At 48.8% G+C, this 20,936-nt stretch overlaps 1 protein-coding gene and 1 non-coding gene across 2 annotated transcripts in view; both read left to right on the forward strand.

Moving 5' to 3' along the window:
* cct6a (chaperonin containing TCP1, subunit 6A (zeta 1)) overlaps positions 1 to 20,936 on the forward strand; it is a 117,243-nt gene that overhangs the window by 36,408 nt on the left and 59,899 nt on the right. Inside the window, exons 6-7 of the mRNA XM_038784071.1 lie at positions 12,808 to 12,967; positions 14,027 to 14,109. Coding sequence (XP_038639999.1) covers positions 12,808 to 12,967; positions 14,027 to 14,109 — 243 coding nt within the window. The remainder of the gene's footprint in view (positions 1 to 12,807; positions 12,968 to 14,026; positions 14,110 to 20,936) is intronic.
* Positions 9,507 to 9,631, forward strand: LOC119956964. The gene has a single exon (XR_005458724.1). It is a non-coding gene; the product is annotated as a small nucleolar RNA SNORA15 (small nucleolar RNA).

The raw sequence follows: 20,936 nt of genomic DNA on the forward strand, positions 1-20,936 counted from the left end.
TTCCTCCGGGTGCTCCGGTTTCCTCCCACAGTCCAAAGATGTGCAGGTCAGGTGTATTGATCATGCTAAATTGCCCATCAGGTCCAAAAAGGTTAGGTGGGGATAGGGTGGAGGTGTGGGCTTGGGTGGGGTGCTCTTTCCAAGGGCCGGTGCAGACCAGATGGGCCGGATGGCCTCCTGCACTGTAAATTCGATGATATCTATGATGCCTCAGAGCAGTTACTGGACATCCTGGAGGTGGAGGGTGAACACCCGGTGGCCGTGGTACACGTTGGTCCATAAGACCATAAGACATAGGAGTGGAAGTAAGGCCATTCGGCCCATCGAGTCCGCTCCGCCATTCAATCATGGCTGATGGGCATTTCAACTTACCAGCATTCTCCCCGTAGCCCTTAATTCCTCGCGACATCAAGAATTTATCTATCTCTGCCTTGAAGCCATTTAGCGTTCCGGCCTCCACTGCAGTCCGCGGCAATGAATTCCACAGGCCCACCACTCTCTGGCTGAAGAAATGTCTCCGCATTTCTGTTCTGAATTTACCCCCTCTAATTCTAAGGCTGTGCCCACGGGTCCTCGTCTCCTCGCCTAACGGAAACAGTTTCTTTGCGTCCACCCTTTCTAAGCCATGTATTATCTTGTAAGTTTCTATTAGATCTCCCCTTAACCTTCTAAACTCCAATGAATACAATCCCAGGATCCTCAGCCGTTCATCATATGTTAGACCCGCCATTCCAGGGATCATCCGTGTGAATCTCCGCTGGACACGCTCCAGTGCCAGTATGTCCTTCCTGAGATGGAGGGCCCAAAACTGGACACAGTACTCCAAATGGGGCCTAACCAGAGCCTTATAAAGGCTCAGTAGCACATCGCTGCTTTTATATTCCAACCCTCTTGAGATAAATGACAACATTGCATTCGCTTTTCAGACATAGGAGAGAGGTCATTAAAGCAGAATATAGGGAGTTGGGAAGAAATTTGAGAAGTTGAACCTCCAAGGTACTGATCTCGGTGCCACGTGCTGAAGCGATATTGAGAGGGGGGTGGTTTCAGCTTTCTGTGGCATTGAGACCGGCTCTGGGGGAGGTGGGACCTGTACAAACGGGACGGGTTGTACCTGGGCAGGGCTGGGACTGAGGTATATGCTCGAGTGGCTGGGGGTGGGAACCTATACAAAGAGCCATAAGGGGGAATCGGGGAGTGGGGGGGGGGGGGGCGCGGTTGGGGAGACAGAAAGAAAATAAGAAAAGTAATGGGTAGAGAAACCACGGGCCACATTCAAACAGGGCGACAGTGAAAAATAGAGGGAATGGGACAAGTAATGTTAAAGAGACGATGTCTGAGCGAGCGGTGCATTCAAGGAGGTTTCCAGCATCGCAGTAAAGCTGTTGAATTGATTGCACAAATAGATGTAATCGGACACTATATAGTCAGGATTACGGAGACATGTCTGCAGGGTGACCAGGGGTGGGAGTTGAACACTCTGGGCTTTTCAGGAAGGACAGACAAAAAGGAAAAAGTTGCATTGTTGGTGAAAGAGGAAATAACCGTGAGGAGAAACCGCGGTTCGCGATGTACCGCGGGGGGGCTTATGGACCCCAACTGTCAGTTGTGTCAATTTCAGCGGCCGGCTGATTGCTTCAGTGAGAGAGCAGCTTCCCTCTCTGGATCAAAGTGAGCCGGCCGCTGAAATTGACACTGCCGGCTGCTCTCTCCCTCCAATCAGAAACATTAAAACTTAAAAGTTGGATTGGAGGGAGAGAGCAGCCGGCAGTGTCAATTTCAGCGGCCGGCTCACTTTGATCCGGAGAGGGAAGCTGCTCTCTCACTGAAACAATCAGCCGGCCGCTGAAATTGACACTGCCGAGGGGGGGGAGAAGTGGGGGGGGAGAAGAGGGGGGGCGGGTGTTGGGGGGGGGGGAGAAGAGGGGGGGGCGGGTGTTGGGGGGGGGGGAGAGAAGACGGGGGGCGGGTGTTGGGGGGGGGGAGAAGACGGGGGCGGGTGTTGGGGGGGGGAGAAGAGGGGGGCGGGTGTTGGGGGGGGGAGAAGAGGGGGGGCGGGTGTTGGGGAGAAGAGGGGGGGCGGGTGTTGGGGGGGGAGAAGAGGGGGGGCGGGTGTTGGGGGGGGGAGAAGAGGGGGGGGCGGGTGTTGGGGGGGGGAGAAGAGGGGGGGGCAGGTGTTGGGGGGGGAGAAGAGGGGGGGCGGGTGTTGGGGGGGGGAGAAGAGGGGGGGGCGGGTGTTGGGGGGGGAGAAGAGGGGGGGCGGGTGTTGGGGGGGGGGGGAGAAGAGGGGGGTCGGGTGTTGGGGGGGAGAAGAGGGGGGGGCGGGTGTTGGGGGGGGGAGAAGAGGGGGGGGCGGGTGTTGGGGGGGGAGAAGAGGGGGGGCGGGTGTTGGGGGGGGAGAAGAGGGGGGGCGGGTGTTGGGGGGGGGAGAAGAGGGGGGGTGGGTGTAGGGGGGGGAGAAGAGGGGGGGCGTGTGTTGGGGGGGGAGAAGAGGGGGGGGAGAAGAGGGGGGGCGGGTGTTGGGGGGGGAGAAGAGGGGGGGGCGGGTGTTGGGGGGGGGAGAAGGGGGGGGGAGAAGAGGGGGGGGGCGGGTGTTGGGGGGGGAGAAGAGGGGGGGCGGGTGTTGGGCGGGGGGAGAAGAGGGGGGCGGGTGTTGGGGGGGGGGGAGAAGAGGGGGGGCGGGTGTTGGGGGGGGGGAGAGAAGAGGGGGGCGGGTGTTGGGGGGGGGAGAAGGGGGGGGGCGGGTGTTGGGGGGGAGAAGAGGGGGGGCGGGTGTTGGGGGGGGAGAAGAGGGGGGGCGGGTGTTGGGGGGGAGGGAGAAGAGGGGGGGCGGGGTTGGGGGGGAGGGAGAAGAGGGGGGGCGGGTGTTGGGGGGGGGAGAAGAGGGGGGACGGGTGTTTGGGGGGGGAGAAGTGGGGGGGCGGGTGTTGGGGGGAGAAGAGGGGGGCGGGTGTTGGGGGGGGGAGAAGAGGGGGGCGGGTGTTGGGGGGGGGGGGTGTTGGGGGGAGCGGGTGTGGGGGGGAGAAGAGGGGGGGGCGGGTGTTGGGGGGGGGGAGAGGAGGGGGGCGGGTGTTGGGGGGGAGCGGGTGTGGGGGAGACCCCCCTGTGGGTGTGGGGGAGACCCCCCCCTGTGGGTGTGGGGGAGACCCCCCCCCTGTGGGTGTGGGGGAGACCCCCCCCCTGTGGGTGTGGGGGAGACCCCCCCCCTGTGGGTGTGGGGGAGACCCCCCCCCCTGTGGGTGTGGGGGAGACCCCCCCCCCTGTGGGTGTGGGGGGGGCCCCCCCCCCCTGTGGGTGTGGGGGGGACCCCCCCCCCCTGTGGGTGTGGGGGAGACCCCCCCCCCTGTGGGTGTGGGGGGGACCCCCCCCCCCCTGTGGGGGGGGGGGAGACCCCCCCCCCCTGTGGGTGTGGGGGAGACCCCCCCCCCCTGTGGGTGTGGGGGAGACCCCCCCCCCCTGTGGGTGTGGGGGAGACCCCCCCCCCCCTGTGGGTGTGGGGGAGACCCCCCCCCCCTGTGGGTGTGGGGGAGACCCCCCCCCCCTGTGGGTGTGGGGGAGGACCCCCCCCCCTGTGGGTGTGGGGGAGGACCCCCCCCCTGTGGGTGTGGGGGAGACCCCCCCCCTGTGGGTGTGGGGGAGACCCCCCCCCCTGTGGGTGTGGGGGAGACCCCCCCCCTGTGGGTGTGGGGGAGACCCCCCCCCTGTGGGTGTGGGGGAGACCCCCCCCCTGTGGGTGTGGGGGAGACCCCCCCCCCTGTGGGTGTGGGGGAGACCCCCCCCCCTGTGGGTGTGGGGGAGACCCCCCCCCCCCTGTGGGTGTGGGGGAGACCCCCCCCCCTGTGGGTGTGGGGGAGACCCCCCCCCCGTGGGTGTGGGGGAGACCCCCCCCCCCGTGGGTGTGGGGGAGACCCCCCCCCCCGTGGGTGTGGGGGAGAGAGGGTGGACCTGCGGGTGTTGGGGGACGGGGGAGGAGAGGGGGGGAGGGGGTGAGCCCGAGGGTGTGGGGAGGGGGTGAGCCGGAGGGTGTGGGGGGACAGGGGGCGAGCTGGGCGCTGTGGGGGAGAGCAGGAGGGTGTGGGGGAGAGGGGGCGAGCTGGACGCTGTGGGGGAGAGCAGGAGGGTGTGGGGGAGAGGGAGCGAGCCGGAGGGTGTGGGGCGAGAGGGGGCGAGCCGGAGGGTGTTGAGGGGGAGAGGAGCGAGTTGGAGGGTGTGGGGTGAGAGGGGTCTAGTTGGAGGATGTGGGGGGAGAGGGGGCAAGCCGGAGGAAAAAAAAAAGAAATTGACACTGCCGGCTGCTCTCCCCCTCCAATCAGAAACATTAAAACTTAAAAGTTGGATTGGAGGGAGAGAGCAGCCGGCAGTGTCAATTTCAGTGAGAGCAGCTTCCTTCTCCGGATCAAAGTGAGCCGGCCGCTGAAATTTTAATTGGATCCACGATGGGGGTTTTAAATTTATTTTAAAATCTATGCTAGCGCTTCCCATTGTGAGTCTACGGGGGTCTGACCTCTCCTCCCGCCCCCCCCGTAGACTCACAATGGGAAGCGCTAGCATAGATTTTTAAATAAATTTAAAACCCCCATCATGGATATCTGCGGCTCGGATACAACGCGGGACCCCAACACCAGCGTTATAAAGGGGGACTACTGTACAGGAGTGGCTCCGACAATGTGGAATCTATGAGTAGAACGAAGATACAAAATCATTAGTGTGGTTGCATATAGACCCCCAAACTGTAGTGGTGATGTTGGGGATGGCATTGAACATGCAATTAGGGCAGCACGGTGGTGCAGTGGGTTAGCTCTGATGCCTCACGGCGCCAAGGTCCCAGGTTCGATCCCGGCTCTGGGTCACTGTCCGTGTGGAGTTTGCACATTCTCTTCGTGTTTGCGTGGGTTTCACCCCCACAACCCAAAAATGTGCAGGGTAGGTGGATTGGCCACGCTAAATTGCCCCTTAATTGGATAAAAATTAATTGGGTATTCTAAATTTAATTTTTTAAAAATAAATAAATAAAAAAAGAACATGAAATTAGAGCCTTAGTGTCCAGATATGTGCAGGTTAGGTTCTGGGTAGGACAGAGTGGACATGGGTGACGTGCTCATTCGAGGGGTTGGTGCAGACTCAATGGGTTGAATGCCCTCCTGCACTATCGGACTTCTATGATTCTATGAAATCATACAATACCATAGAGGAGGATTTCCTGGAATGTGCACGCGATGGTTTTCTGGACTAATATGTTGTGGAACCAACTGGAGAACAGGCCATCCCAAACTGGGTGCTGAGTAAAGGGAAAGGAATCATTTGCAATCTAGTTGGGATAAATGACCATAATAATATGATGGAATTTTTCATCAAGTTGGAGAGTGACGTAGTTGATTTTGAGACTAGGATGCTGAATCTTAAACTACGGTGATATGAGACCCGAGTTGGCTCCCTGGAGCGTAGAGGCTTAGCGATGATCTTATAGAGGTCTATAAAATAATGAGGTGCGTAGATAGTCGACATCTTTTCCCAAAGGTAGAGGAGTCTAGAACTAGAGGACATAGATTTAAGGTGAGAGGGGAAGAGAGACAAAAGACCAGAGGGGAAATTTCTTCACACAGGGTGGTGGGTATCCGGAACGGGCTGCCAGAGGCAGTGGTAGAGATGGGTACAATTTTGTCTTTTAAAAAGCAGTTAGACAATTACATGGGAAGAGTGGGTAGAGAGGGATATGGGCCAAATACAGGCAAATTGGACTAACTTTGTGATAGAAACTGGGCGGCATGGACAAGCTGAGCTGAAGGGCCTGTTTCCATGCTGTAAACATCTCTGACTTTATGATGGATGGGGAAACGTTACTTAAAGGGATGACGGTGGATAGGCAATGGCAAACATTCAAGGAGCGCATGGGAAACTGCAACAATTGTTTATTCTGTCTGGCAAAAAAGTAAAACTGGAAAGGTGGCAAACCATGGCTTACAAGGGAAATTAGTATTAGATCCAAGGCTACAAATTGGCCAAGGAAACAACAGACGTGAGGATTGGGGGCTGTTTAGAATTCAGCAAAGGAGGACCAAGGGATTGATTTAATAAGGAGAAAATAGAGTATGAGAGTAAGCTTGCAGGGAACGTAGGAACTGGCTAAAAGTTTCTGTAGGTGCGTGAAGAGAAAAAGATTGGTGAAGATAGTTGTACGTCCTTTACAGTCAGAAACAGGGGAATTTATAATAGGGAAGAAAGAAATGGCTGAGCAACTAAATACAATCTTTGGTTCTGTCTTCACAAATGAGGATACAAATAAGATAGCAGAAATATTGCAGAACGTAGGGAGAAACTGAAGGTGATCAATATCAGTAGATAAATAGTGTTGGGGAAATTGATGGGATTGAAGGCCAATAAATCCCCAGGGCCTGATAACCTACTTAGATCATAGAATTTACAGTGCAGAAGGAGGCCATTCGGCCCATCGAGTCTGCACCGGCTCTTGGAAAGAGCATCCTACCCAAGGTCAACACCTCCACCCTACCCCCATAACCCAGTAACCCCACCCAGCACTAAAGGCAATTTTGGACGCTAAGGGCAATTTAGCATGGCCAATCCACCTAACCTGCACATCTTTGGACTGTGGGAGGAAACCGGAGCACCCGGAGGAAACCCATGCACACACAGGGAGGATGTGCAGACTCCGCACAGAGTGACCCAAGCCGGAATCGAACCTGGGACCCTGGAGCTGTGAAGCAGTTGTGCTATCCACAATGCTACCGTGCTGCCCACTAAATTGCTTGCTGTCACAAGTAGGCTTCAATGAAGTTACTGTGAAAAGCCCCTAGTTGCCACATTCCACCACCTGTTTGGGGAGGCTGGTACGGGAAGTGAACCGTGCTGCTGGCCTGCCTCGGTCTGCTTTAAAAGCCAGCGCTTTAGCCCAGTGTGCTAAACCAGTCCCAGGGTACTTGAGAAAGTAGCCTTAGAAATAGTGGATGCTTTGGTGGCAATCTTCAAGATTCTATCGACCCTGGAACAGTTGCTACAGATTCGAGGGTAGCTAATGTAATTTCAAAAGGGAGGTAGAAAGAAAAGAGGGAATTATAGACCAGTAAGCCTGATGTTGGTAGTGGGGAAAATTCTTGAATCCATTAATAAAGATTTCATAGATCATTTAGAAAAGAGTGGCAGGATCAGACAGTCAGCACGGATTTATGCAGGGGAAATCCTGCTTGACAAATTACTGGAATTCTTCAAGGATAGTTGACTAAAGGGAGTCAGTGGATGTGGTTTGTTCGGACTTTCAGAAGGCTTTCAGCGTGCAAGGTGAAAGCACATGGGTTTAGGGGTAGTGTATTGAAATGGATAGAAAATTGGTTGGCAGACAGGAAACGAGTAGGATTAATGGAGTTTTTTTTCCAAATGGCAGGCAGTGACTAGTCGGTGAATAGTGGGATTGGTGCTGGTACCCCAGCTATTCCCAATATCAATGATTTAGGATGGTAGATGGTTAGCACTGCTTCCTCACAGCACCAGGGATCCGGGATCGATTCCAGCCTTGGGTGACTGGTGTGGAGTTCGCACTTCCTCCAGGTTTTCCGGTTTCCTCCCACAGTCTAAAGATGTGCAGGTTAGGTGGATTGGCCATGCTAAATTGCCCCTTTGTGTCCAGAGGTGCAGGTTAGAGAAGGGGAGTGGGCATACGTAGGGTGCTCTTTCTGATTCTGAGGGAACGAAAGGTAATATCTCCAAAGGGTGTGAACTGAGGGAGCGCAGAGATCCTTTGGTGTGATTTGGAAAAGTTAAGTGAATGGGAAAATGAATGGCAGATACAGTATAATTTGGATGAATGCGAGTTAGCTATATTGGTAACATGAACACAAAGGCAGATTATCTGAATAGCTATACATTGAGAGGGGAATATGCATCGAGACCTGGGTGTCCTCGTACACCACTCATTAAAGTTGAGCATTCAGGTACAGCAGGTGGTAAAGAAGGCAAATGGTATTTGAGTAGGATTCGAGTACAGGAGCAGGGATGTCTTGCTGCAATTATACAGGGCCTTGATGAGACCACACCTGGAATATTGTGTGCAGTTTTGGTCTCCTTATGTTCTTGCTCTCGAGGGAGTGCAGAGAAGGTTTATCGGACTGATTCTTGGGACGGCAGGATTGACGTACGAGGAGAGACTGAGTCGATCAGGATTGTATTTGCTGGAGTTAAGGAGAATGAAGGGGGATCGCACAGAAACGTATCGAATTCTAACAGGACTAGACAGGGTAGATGCAGGAAGAATGTTCCCAATGATGGGTGTGTCCAGAACCAGGGTGTCCAGTCTGAGGACATGGGATAGACTATTTAGGACAGAGGAGAAGAAATGTCTTCACCCAGAGAGTGGTGAGCCTGTGAGACTTGTTACCTCCGAGTAGTTGAGACCAAAATATTGTATTTTTTAAGAAGTAGTTAAATACAGCACTTGGGGAGGGGATCAAAGGATCTGGGCGGAAGGTGGGATCAGGCTGTGGAGTTGGACAGTATTAATGAATGGCGGATCAGGCTCGAAGGGCTTAATGACCTCCTATTTGCTTTGTTTCTGTGTCATTGAAACATTGTATGCAAGTTCTCCCTGTTACTGTCCTCCCTTTTAAAATTATACTATTTATTTTACAGTGGTAGAGTTTTTACAGCACAGCTCTTCGGCCCATCATGTCTGTGCTGGCTATCAAACGCCTATCTATTCTAATCCCTTTTTCCACCACTTTGTTTGTAGCCTAGTCAGATGTAGAGTAAAGCTCCCTGAATCTATACTGATTACAGCTTGTATTTATATAATTTATATGGCCCCTTCCGTTTGTAAACACTGAAGAAAAGTACTCGTTCAAGACCTCTGCTATCTCTTCAGACTCGATACACAATCTCCCGCTACTGTCCTTGATCGGACCTACCCTCGCTCTAGTCATTCTCATATTTCCCACATGTGTAAAAGGCCTTGGTGTTCCTTGATCCTATCCGCCAAAGATTTTTCATGCCCTCTCTTAGCTCTCCTAATCCTTTTCTTCAGTTCCTTCCTGGCTATCTTGTATCCTTTCAGTGCCCTGTCTGAACCTTGTTTCCTCAGCCGTACATACTTCTTCCTCTTAACAAGACATTCAACCTCTCTTGTCAACCATGGTTCCCTCACTTGACCATCTCTTCCCTGCCTGACAGGGACATGCATATAAAGACACACAGTACCTGTTCCTTGAACAAGATCCACATTTCACTAGTGTCCTTCCCTGGCAGCCTATTTTCCCAACTTATGCACTTCAATTCCTGTCTGACAGCTTTGTATTTACCCTTCCCCCAATTGTAAACCTTACCCGGTTGCACGCACCTATCCCTCTCCATTACAATTTGAAATTTGTTCCTCTTGGTTTTTAGTGCAGCGTCTCTTTTTGCATATCTTACTATTTTGGAGGTTGCTATTGCCATATCAAAGCTAAGTCCTTCATATCCTTCCTTTCCTCGGTGCATATTGGCAAGTCAGCAAGTGTTACTGTGCATGACTGAATTCTGCATTGGCTCTTCTGTAGCTAAGGCAGCCAGACATCATGCTAGAACATCTTCACTTGATGAAATTGGTGCTCTGTCCTGTCGCAGCAACATTCAAAAAGTGAATACAAGTTTTTATACATATGGGCATTGCAAATCTGTAACAAATTCAACTATTTTCTCCAAATACAAATTGCAGTGGTCACCCTCATGTGACAACTGACTACGTTTGTCAAGTAGGCTTAGGGGTGATCTCCGAGAGGTCTATAAAATAATGACAGGCATAGATGAGGGAAATAGTCAACATCTTTTCCCAAAGGTAGAGGGGTCCAGAACTAGAGGACATTGGTTTAAGGTGAGAGGGAAGAGATACAAAAGGGTCCAGAGGGGCAATTTTTCAGACAGGTTGGGGAGTGTCTGGAACGAGGTGCTAGAGGCAGTAGTGGAGGTGGGTACAATTTTGTGTTTCAAAAAGCATTTAGACAGTAATATGGGAAAGCAGGGTACAGAGGGGTATGGGCCAAATGCGGGCAATTGGGACAAGCTCAGTGGTTAAAAACTGGGCGGCATGGACAAGCTGGGCCGAAGGGCCTGTTTTCATGCTGGAAACCTCTCTGACCCGATGACAGATGAATTATATCCCTCTTGGAGCTTGCACAGCACCACCGCAGGTGGAAAGAACAATATGACATCTTCAACATGCTTCTGTAATGAATATGGATCTTGGAATTATTCTGGATTTATATTAAAATGTGACATACGCCAGGGACCGGGGTTGAATTCTGGCCTCTGATAACCGTCTATGTAGAACATAGAACTGTACAGCACAGTACAGGCCCTTCGGCCCACGATGTTGTGCCGAACCAGTCTGCAACTAAGATCAAATCAACCTACTCCCAATCATTCTAGTGCACTTCATATGCCTATGCAATAACCACTTGAAAGTTCCTGAAGTGTCCGACTCCACTACCATAGCTGGGAGTGCGTTCCACGCCCCAACCACTTGAGTAAAGAACCTACCTCTGACATCCCCTACAATATCTTCCACAATGAACATTATATTAATGCCCCCTTGTAACAGCTATAGCCACCTGAGGAAAAAGTCGCTGAACGTCCACTCTATCTAACCCTCGCATCATCTTATACACCTCAATTAAGTCCCATCCTCCTTGGCTCCAATGAGAAAAGCTCCCTCAACCTTTCCTCATAAGACCCAACCACCAATTGGACAGGTTGGGGACTGTCGGAGGCGGTAGTGGAGGTGGGTACAATTTTGTCTTTCAAAAAGCATTTAGACAGTAATATGGGAAAGCAGGGTACAGAGGGGTATGGGCCAAATGCGGGCAATTGGGACACGCTCCGTGGTAAAAACTGGGCGGCATGGACAAGCTGGGCCAAAGGGCCTGTTTTCATGCTGGAAACCTCAATGACAGAGTGCTTGACAAGAGCATTATAAAACAATATGACACCAACCTGCATAAGAGATTGGATCCGATGACCAGAAGCTTGGTCACATAGGTTGGTTTTAATAAGTGTATTAAAGGTGGGAAGACAGATGAAGTGGTTTCGGAGCGGTATACCTGAGATGAGGGCCCAGCTAACGGGGGCGCTCAAGATGTGAAATTTAGATGAGCTCAGATACCCTGAAAGGTTGTGGGGTGGAGGAGATTAAAGAAATGGTGCAACCAAAAACAAGGATGAGAAATTTAAAATCAAGATTTTAATGACGCTATGTGAATCAACGAGCTTGGGGATGATAGGTGATTGGGACATGCTGCGAGTTAAGATGCAAGGAGCAGAGTTTGGGACGATTTAAGTTTCGATAAGCTAGAAGGTGGGACACCAGCCAAGATTGGATTGGATTTGTTTATTGTCACGTGTACCGAGGTACAGTGAAAAGTATTTTTCTGCAAGCAGCTCAACAGATCATTCAATACATGGAAGAAAAGGGAATTAAACAAAATTCAAGAAAATACAAGAGAATACATAGGGCAACACAAGATATACAATGTAACTACAGAAGCATTGGCATCGGTTGAAGCATAAAGGGGTCAGTCAATAAGAGGGTCATTTAGGAGTCTGGTGACAGTGGGGAAGAAGCTGTTTTTGAGTCTGTTCGTGCGTGTTCTCAGACTTCTGAATCTCCTGCCCGATGGAAGAAGTTGGAAAAGTGAGTAAGCCGGGTGGGAGGGATCCTTGATTATGCTGCCCGCTTTCCCCCGGCAGCGGGAGGTGTAGATGGAGTCCATGGATGGGATTCAGTTGGAGTAGTCGAGTCTAGAGGTAACACAGGCATGGACGAAGTATTAATTGACTCAGGAGGAGACTCGATGTCTAATCATAAGGCAGTCCCGCCAAGTCTGGTGAACCTTTGTTGCACTCCCTCCAAGGCAATAATATCCTTTCTGAAGTATTGGGGCCAAAACTGCGCACAGTACTCCAGGTGAAGCCTAACCAAGCTCCTATTAAATTCAAACAAGACTCCTGTGCTCAATCCTCTTGCAATAAAGGCTAACGTTCGATCAGTCGCTGCACTTGCATGTTAGCCATCAGTGGCTTATGGACAAGGACACCCAGGTCCTGAGTACATCTACACTTTCTAATTTCTTACCATTTAAAAAATAATTTGCACATCTGCTCCTGCTACAAAAATACCTCTTATTTTCAGCAATGGATATGAGCTGAGATGGACAAAATCGAGTGATGTTAGAGGTGGAAATAGGTGGTCTTAGCTCGAAAATGTTTAAAATCTGCAGAGATTGTGGACGGGATTCTCGGTTCCTGCAACTGGCTGATGGGGTTTCCTTTTGGGAAACACGTGGCTGCGCTGCCGGCGGGTCCTACCGATAAGAGAATTCCGCTGTGTCACTTCCTATAATTCTCTTTAACGATGTTCAAAATAATACTTGATTTAGATTGGTAAATTCAAACCTGATGCTATGCTGAATATTTCTGGCTATTCACCCATTTTACTGGCTTGAATAAGACTTGGTACAGCTTTAACACTGGTATCTTGGGGCAGCACGGTGGCCTAGTGGTTAGCACAACCGCCTCACGGCGCTGAGGTCCCAGGTTCGATCCTGGCTCTGGGTCACTGTCCGTGTGGAGTTTGCACATTCTCCCCGTGTCTGCGTGGGTTTCACCCCCACAACCCAAAAATGTGCTGAGTAGGTGGATTGGCCACGCTAAATTGCCCCTTAATTGGAAAAAATAATTGGGTAATCTAAATTTAAAATAAATTTTTTTAAAAACACTGGTATCTTGCCTGTAAATATCTGGCAGTAACAAGTCCTTTTTGTTTGTCTCCAGAGAAGTAAACTCGGGATTCTTCTACAAAAGTGCTGATGAAAGGGAGAAGTTTGTCCAAGCTGAGAGGAAGTTCATTGAAGACAGAGTTAACAAAATTATCGCACTGAAGAGAAAAGTTTGTGGTGATACTAATAAAGGATTTGTAGTTATTAACCAAAAGGTGAATGTTTTGCCGGCGTCATGTTACCCTGCTTTTTTCTTCTCCATAATCTTTCTCTGTCTCTCTCTCTCTCTCTCTCTCTCTGTTTCTCTCTCATAAAGGTGTTGACTTCTTGCTGTCGCCCTAGTCATCATTTTCTCATCACCTTGTCCGAAGTAGCCATGAATGAGAGGATCACCAAACTGTTTAACTTGATTTCCGCTGACAGGGAAGCACTTTTTAGCAGGGATCACTGGATTGTGATTGTCGAATACATTCTGGTTGGGGCTGGTTTAGCTCACTGGGCTAAATCGCTGGCTTTTAAAGCAGACCAAGTAGGCCAGCAGCACGTTCGATTCCCCTACCAGCCTCCCCGGACAGGCGCCGGAATGTGGCGACTAGGGGCTTTTCACAGTAACTTCATTGAAGCCTACTCGTGACAATAAGCGATTTTCATTTCATTTTTCATTCGGGTTCGATTCCTGACTTGGGTCACTGTCTGTGCGGAGTCTGCACGTTCTCCTAGTGTCTGCTTGGTATTCGTCCTGGTGCTCCGGTTTCCTCCCACTAGTCTGAAAAGACGTGCTTGTTGGGTAATTTGGACATTCTGAATTGTCCCTGTGTACCTAAACAGGCGCCGGAATGTGGCGACTAGGGGATTTTCACAGTAACTTCATTGAAGTGTTAATGTAAGCCTACTTGTGACAATAAAGATTTTTTTTTAAATCCCGCACAACTGCTTGGAACCAATTGGACTTCCTGTACCTTGGCTGCTATTTCCCAATAACTTGTCTTTAAACATATTTATAACCAAATTTCAAAAGTGATTTCACCCATTCTTTTCTCTAAACTTGGGTTTCAGACGAGGGATTTCCGTTTTGCTGCCAGTCTTCCTGTTTCCAGTTGAATGTAGCAGGGCATTTGTTTTAATTCAACTGTTGTCTCTATTTGAATATTTCTATTCCCGCCAGTTTATAATTTCAATTTATTCCCTCCAGCCTGTTCATCCTAGATCATTTTTGTGCTTGTAACTGGATTTTCCTAATCGTTAAATTTAACATTAATTTTTTATTTTGGCAGGGTGTTGATCCATTATCATTGGATGCATTTGCAAAAGAAGGCATTGTGGCGCTGAGAAGAGCAAAGCGGAGAAACATGGAGAGGTTGGTTAAATACATGTAATGCTCTGCAAGACTAGTGGCTTACCTCCTGTGGCAGCCATCCAGCTTGGAACAAATTCAACCGTCTAGTAGACCCATTGATCCCTTTAAAAGAAAAAGAGCCAAATAAGTCCACAGTACTCTGTGTCATTGATCACCCAGCTATACTGGATCACTAAGTATTTCATTGTTCCTACTTACCCCTCTCTTCAATAACATTACACTCTTGAACACTGTTGGAAACTGCAGTAGTCGAAAAGTCACATGGGCTGAAATTATTTCCATTGGCTCTAATGTGGTTCAGTGCTGTAAAGAGTGGGATGGTTGCAGTTGGTGAGGTGGTGGGAATTTATCAATGGTGGCGAGCATGATTTGTGCAGTTGAACATTAAATCGAGATCATTCTCTCCTTTATAGCTTTCCTGGAAATATTCAGGATTGTTTCTGCAACAAAATTTACAAATTTGTCTCTTTGATCTCTGATCCAAACTCTAAATACTTCGCCTTCCCAGAATATACCCAAGTGCTATTGACTGAGATGTGGAAAATATTGCAAAAACATGGCGACGATAAGATGTAGGAGGAAATGTCGGCGATTTTCCCATTGACTCTGCTCCGCCGTTCAATGAGATCATGTCTGTTCTGTTGTGATAATCCTTAACTCCACTTTACCTGCCTTATCCTCATACCCCTTGATTCCAGTACGCCTTGAAGATACTTAACGGCCCAATTTCTACAGCTCTTAGATAACGAATTCCACAGATTCATGACCTTCAGAGAAGAAACTGCCCCTCCTCTGTCTCGAATGGATGACCTCTAAGTCTGAGATTTATGCCCTCTGGTCCCAGGCCCTTCCACAAGAGGAAACGACCTGTCAGCAACTCTGTCAAACTCCAAGAATCCGCTATGTCTCATTGTGATTGTTCTGAGCCCCAGTGAGTGCAGGCCCAATCTACTCACCTATGGACTGCGACAATGGGACCCTCAATAATACAGAAACATAAAACTTAAGGCCATTTGTGCTTGTAACTGGATTTTCCTAATCGTTAAATTTAACATTAATTTTTTATTTTGGCAGGGTGTTGATCCATTATCATTGGATGCATTTGCTGTATTCTGTTCTATATCAAAGAAATGTGTATTGTGTCACAGTGCAGCAAAATGCCTCAGGCACTTAACCAGTGGTCAGTAAAAATGTTAAGGGCAGCACGGTAGCATGGTGGTTAGCATAAATGCTTCACAGCTCCAGGGTCCCAGGTTCGATTCCCGGCTGGGTCACTGTCTGTGCGGAGTCTGCACATCCTCCCCGTGTGCGCGTGGGTTTCCTCCGGGTGCTCCGGTTTCCTCCCACAGTCCAAAGATGTGCGGGTTAGGTGGATTGGCCATGATAAATTGCCCGTAGTGTCCTAAAAAAAAGTAAGGTTAAGGGGTGGGGGGTTGTTGGGTTATGGGTATAGGGTGGATACGTGGGTTTGAGTAGGGGGATCATGGCTCGGCACAACATCGAGGGCCGAAGGGCCTGTTCTATGCTGTACTGTTCTATGTTCTATGTTCACATAAAAAATGAAAATCACTTATTGTCACAAGTAGGCTTCAATGATGTTACTGTGAAAAGCCCCTAGTCACCACATTCCAGCGCCTGTTCGGGGAGGCTAGTACGGGAATTGAACCATGCTGCCGGCCTGCCTGGGTCTGCTTTCAAAGCCAGCGATTTAGCCCTGTGCTAAACCAGCCCCAGACATAAAGCATTCAAGACGGATAACCAAAAGGTGGGTCAGAGATCATGTTTTATAGAACATCTTAAAATAGGAGAGAGAGGTTGGGTAAAGAAAGTCTTGCCTTTATACACCACCATTCAAGACATTCTAAAGTGCAAAACGTGATTCCATTCTTGTTTTTGTATCCTCGCCAGAGATTTCCTTCCAGTGGTTTCTTTTCCTGCTCTCACGCGGTTGCCTGTGATGGCCCCCAAGCATTTCTTCCGCTTCACTCCTCATTCTCATCCAAATGCTGCTCTTTGGTGACACTGGAATAAAATACATAGAATCCCCGCAGTGCAGAAGGAGGCCATCCGGCCCATCGAATCTGAAGGCACATATGTTAATTTTCACACGCACAGATAACTCCCAACTCTGCTTTTCATCACCTCTTGACACCTATACTGTTGTGAAATGAGTAGCCTGTTTATCAAACATCCAGTACTGAATGAACAGAAATCTCCCTATTCCCTGACTAGTGAATCTATCTCTCCAGCAACAATCTGAGATTAAGCCAGTCTTTTTGTAACCTTGGTGTCACATTTGATCCTGAGATGAGCTGCCAACTTCATGGTCGCACCGTGAAAAAAGAAACTGGTTGTGTGTATCTGTTACCTTCTCGGAGCTGGGGGAGGGCTGTTGGGTGCTCAGAACTGAGGGCTGCCCAATTCTCAGGTGGTCTCAGTTTTATTTCTCTCGGGGTCGCGTCTGGCCCTGGGAGTTCGCCTCTTGCTCAGCAAGATGTGTATGGAAGGTAGTATGAGACGGTGAGTGTTTGGGGTGCGTGCAAGACATTGAGTGTCTGGAGATGAGTCTGCTTCACGTCAATCTCTTCTCACTCGCTCTCACCACGACATGCACATATACCCACCCCCACTCAGTCACCCTCATACATCGACCCCCTTACATCCTGTGGCTTTTTATCACTGCTGATGTATTGCCATGAAGCAAGCGAAAGGTGGTAATTAACTTTGGAGGCCATCCATACTTCAGGATCTTCCAGATTGCCTCAATTTGCCGGACCAAAGTCCTTTGTCAAGTCAAAGACATATAACGAAGTTGATGTCTTTTGTGACATTTGCCTTGTCGTTCGTGAACTGGAAACATGTTGGTCGTACTTAATTGGCCTAAACCCACATTGAGATTCGGGGAATAGCTCTTCAGCAAGTTTAATACATTGGATCAGAAGAGTTCTTGCAATAATCTTTCCTCCAGTGAAAAGCATGAAACATCCTCCAATTTTCAGTTGGATTTGGCCCTTTTCTTTATGATTGCCACAATCATGGTATCCTTGATTATTTTGAGAATTCCTCTTCATTCTAGATCTGCAAGATGGGAGGCATGGAGCCGGAATGTTGGTTCCTACCTTCCATGCTCAGGGTTTCAGCCAGAGCTCATCACCCCTTCCTGTTTCGTCGTTCCTCATTTATGTGATGAATTTCAACAAAGAACACTACAGCACATGAACAGGCCCTTCATTCCTCCAAGCCTGCGCCAAGATGCCTCTTAAACGTCGCTATCGTATCTGCTTCTAACACCTCCCCTGGCAGCGTGTGCCAGGCACACACCATCTTTGTGTAAAGCATTTGCCTCGCACATCTCTCTGAACTTTCCCCCTCGCACTTTAAATCTATGCCCCGTGTGATTGACTTTTCCACTCTGTGGGGAAAAGCGCCTGACTATCCACTCTGTCCATGTCACTCAATTTTGTAAACCTATATCAGGTCACCCCTCGACCTCCGTCGTTCCAGTGAAAACTATCCGAGTTTATCCAACCTTTCCTCATAGCTAATACCCTCCAGACCAGGCAACATCCTGGTAAACCTCTTCTGTACCCTCCAGAGCCTCCACATCCTTGTGGTAATGTGTGAATAGAATTGTATGCAGTATTCCAAATGTGACCTAATCAAACTTCTGTACAGCGGCAGCATGATTTGCCAATTTTTATATTAATACCCCGACTGATGAAGGCCAGCATGTGGTACGCCTCTTGACTACCTTATCCATCTGCGTTGCCACTTAGTGATCTGGCCACTTTCACCACGTATATAAGCATTGGCGGAGTTCTGAACTCAACATTCATGTTGTGGGATGGAGTGAAAGACAAATATCAACTATTGATTCTTTTTTGAGTGGTTTAACACCAGGTTAAAGTCCAACAGGTTTGTTTGGAATCTAGCTTTCGGAGCGCAGCCCCTTCCTCAGACTTGTTACTGTGCCCACCGCAGTCCAATGCTGGCATCTCCACATGTTGTTTGAGGAGACCTTCAAAATGCTCCTTCCAAAGGATGTTGACAGCCTCCTTTTCCTTGGATCTGATCTCGCCCTTCTGCCACAGAGGAGCCGGTCCTTGGACCAGAAATGGTCTTTGTGGCAGTGAAGAAACCATGGATATTGTTCCATATCGGCGAGCAGTTGTATTTGTCACTGGTGCACCTTTTGTATGTTACTTGTTGATGAGCCAATTTCTGCTGCTTTGAGTTTGGGTTATTCTGCTAAGTGCAGAAAGTCTTGTGTTTGCGTTCAGTCAGTTTCTTGATATCCTAATCATTTTCATCAAATCAGTCCTGATGTTTATCCGATGCTCTGCACATATCTTGTGCTCTTCAGTAAAGTTTGAAAGGCTTTTTCCCTTGGGCATTATTGAAATCAGCCCATTTTGATTTGGATCCTTCACAGATTTGACTTTTACCGTTTGTGGACATCTTTGGTTGAAATCACATTTTGGGAGCCGGTTTGATGGGCATAATTAAATGAATAAGTCGGTGATTGGTCCAGCAGTCAACAGCTCCTGTCATTGTTCTGATGGTGTGGATATCTTTGTGATTCCAGGCTCAGGTGATGACTTAAGTTGATCAGGCTTTGGCCGTGCGTGTTGCCATGACTTCTGGCAGAATAGGGTTTTGCTGGTGATAAGCTCATGTAGAGTGCATTTCGCTGACGGGTAGAATGGTGTTAGAGTTGACATTCCAATTCCTTCCCGGCCAATAGTTTCATTCCAAAGATTGGAATCACTGACATTGAAGTCTCTGAGAAGAAGATGCCCGTCCTTAACTGCCCCACAGAAAACTTGGGTCACGTTTGGCATAGAAATTTCCCGTGGTTTTGTCGTTAACATAGTGTTTTAACAATTTTAATACAAAACTGGAGCTTGTTAATTTGATTAGGCCAGAGGGATATTAAGGGTTAATTTTTATCTAAAGTCTAGTCTTTAATTTAGTTAATTAACTTAAGTTGCTGTTTGGTTTAGAAGAAGGTGAATTTTCAATCTACTTTAAACACAGGTTCTACTTGTAGCTACTTGCAGCTGGAGCTTGTTAATTGGTTAACAGTGATTTGATATTTATTATGGTCACGTGTATTAGTATACAGTGTTGTTTCTTGCATGCTGTACAAACAGTGCATACCGTACATAGGGAAGGAAGGAGACACTGCAGAATATAATGTTACAGTTATAGCAAGGTGTAGAGAAAAGATATGGGTTCAATTCCCGTACCTGAGGTGCATTTGTTTTAATGCGAGAAGTGTAGCAGATGAACTTGGGGCTTGGATCAGTACCTGGGAATATGATGTTATGGTATTACTGAGACTTGGTTGAGGGAAGGGCAGGACTGGCAATTGAATATCCCAGGGTATAGATGCTTCAGGAGGGATAGAGAGGGAGGTAGAAGGGGTGGAGGAGTTGCATTACTCGTCAGGGATGATATCACAGCTGTGATTAAGGAGGGCATGATGGAGGATTCGAGCACTGAGGCAATATGGGTGGAGCTGAGAAATAGGAAGGGTGCAGTAACATTGTTGGGACTTTACTACAGACCTCCCAAAAGCGAGCATGAAGTAGAGGTACAAATATGCAGACAAATGTCGGAGCAATAGGGTGGTTGTGATGGGAGATTTTAACTTCCCCAACATTGAATGGGATTTGTGTAGTGTTGGAGGCTTAGATGGAGCAGAGTTTGTAAGGAGCATCCAGGAGAGTTTTTTAGAGCAGTATGTAAATAGTCTAACTCGGGAAGGGGCCATACTGGACCTGGTATTGGGGAATGATCCCGACCAGGTGGTTGATGTTTCAGTCGGTGATTACTTTGGGAATAGTGATCACAATTCCGTAAGTTTTAGAATACTCATGGACAAGGACAAGAGTGGTCCGAAAGGAAGAGTGCTAAATTGGGGAAAGGCAGAGTATAACAAAATTCGGCAGGAGCTAGGGAATGTGGATTGGGAGCAGCTGTTTAAGGGTAAATCCACATTTGAAATGTGGGAGTCTTTTAAGGAAAGGTTGATTAGAGTGCAGGACGGACATGTTCCTGTGAAAATGAAAGATAGAAATGGCAAGATTAGGGAACCATGGATGACTGGCGAAATTGTGAGACTAGCTAAAATGAAAAAGGAAGCATACATAGGATCGAGGCAACTCAAAACTGATGAAGCTTTGGAGGAATATCGGGAAAGTAGGATGAATCTCAAACGCGCAATGTAGAGGGCTAAAAGGGGTCATGAAATATCTTTGGCTAACAGGTTTAAGGAAAATCCCAAAGCCTTTTATTCGTATGTAAGGAGCAAGAGGGTAACTAGAGAAAGGATTGGCCCACTCAAAGACGAAAGGGGGAATTTATGCGTGGACTCAGAGGAAATGGGTGAGATTCTTAATGAGTACTTTGCATCGGTATTCACAAAGGAGAGGGACAAGACGGATGTTGAGGGATCGATGTTTAAATACTCTAGGTCAAGTTGTCATACGGCAGGGGGAGGTTTTGGGTATTCTAAAAGACATTAAGGTGGACAAGTCCCCAGGACCGGATGGGATGTATCCCAGGTTACTGAGGGAAGCGAGGGTCGAAATAGCTGGGGCCTTAACAGACATCTTTGCAGCATCCTTGAGCACGGATGAGGTCCCGGAGGACTGGAGAATTGCTAATGTTTTCCCTTTGTTTAAGAAGGGTAGCAGGGTTAACCCAGGGAATTATAGACCTGTGAGCTTGACGTCAGTGGTAGGCAAACTGTTGGAGAAGATACTGAGGGATAGGATCTATTCACATCTGGAAGAAAATAGACTTATCAGTGATAGGCAGCA

The sequence above is a fragment of the Scyliorhinus canicula genome, chromosome 24 (assembly GCF_902713615.1).
Source record: "Scyliorhinus canicula chromosome 24, sScyCan1.1, whole genome shotgun sequence".
Taxonomy (NCBI): Eukaryota; Metazoa; Chordata; class Chondrichthyes; order Carcharhiniformes; family Scyliorhinidae; genus Scyliorhinus; species Scyliorhinus canicula.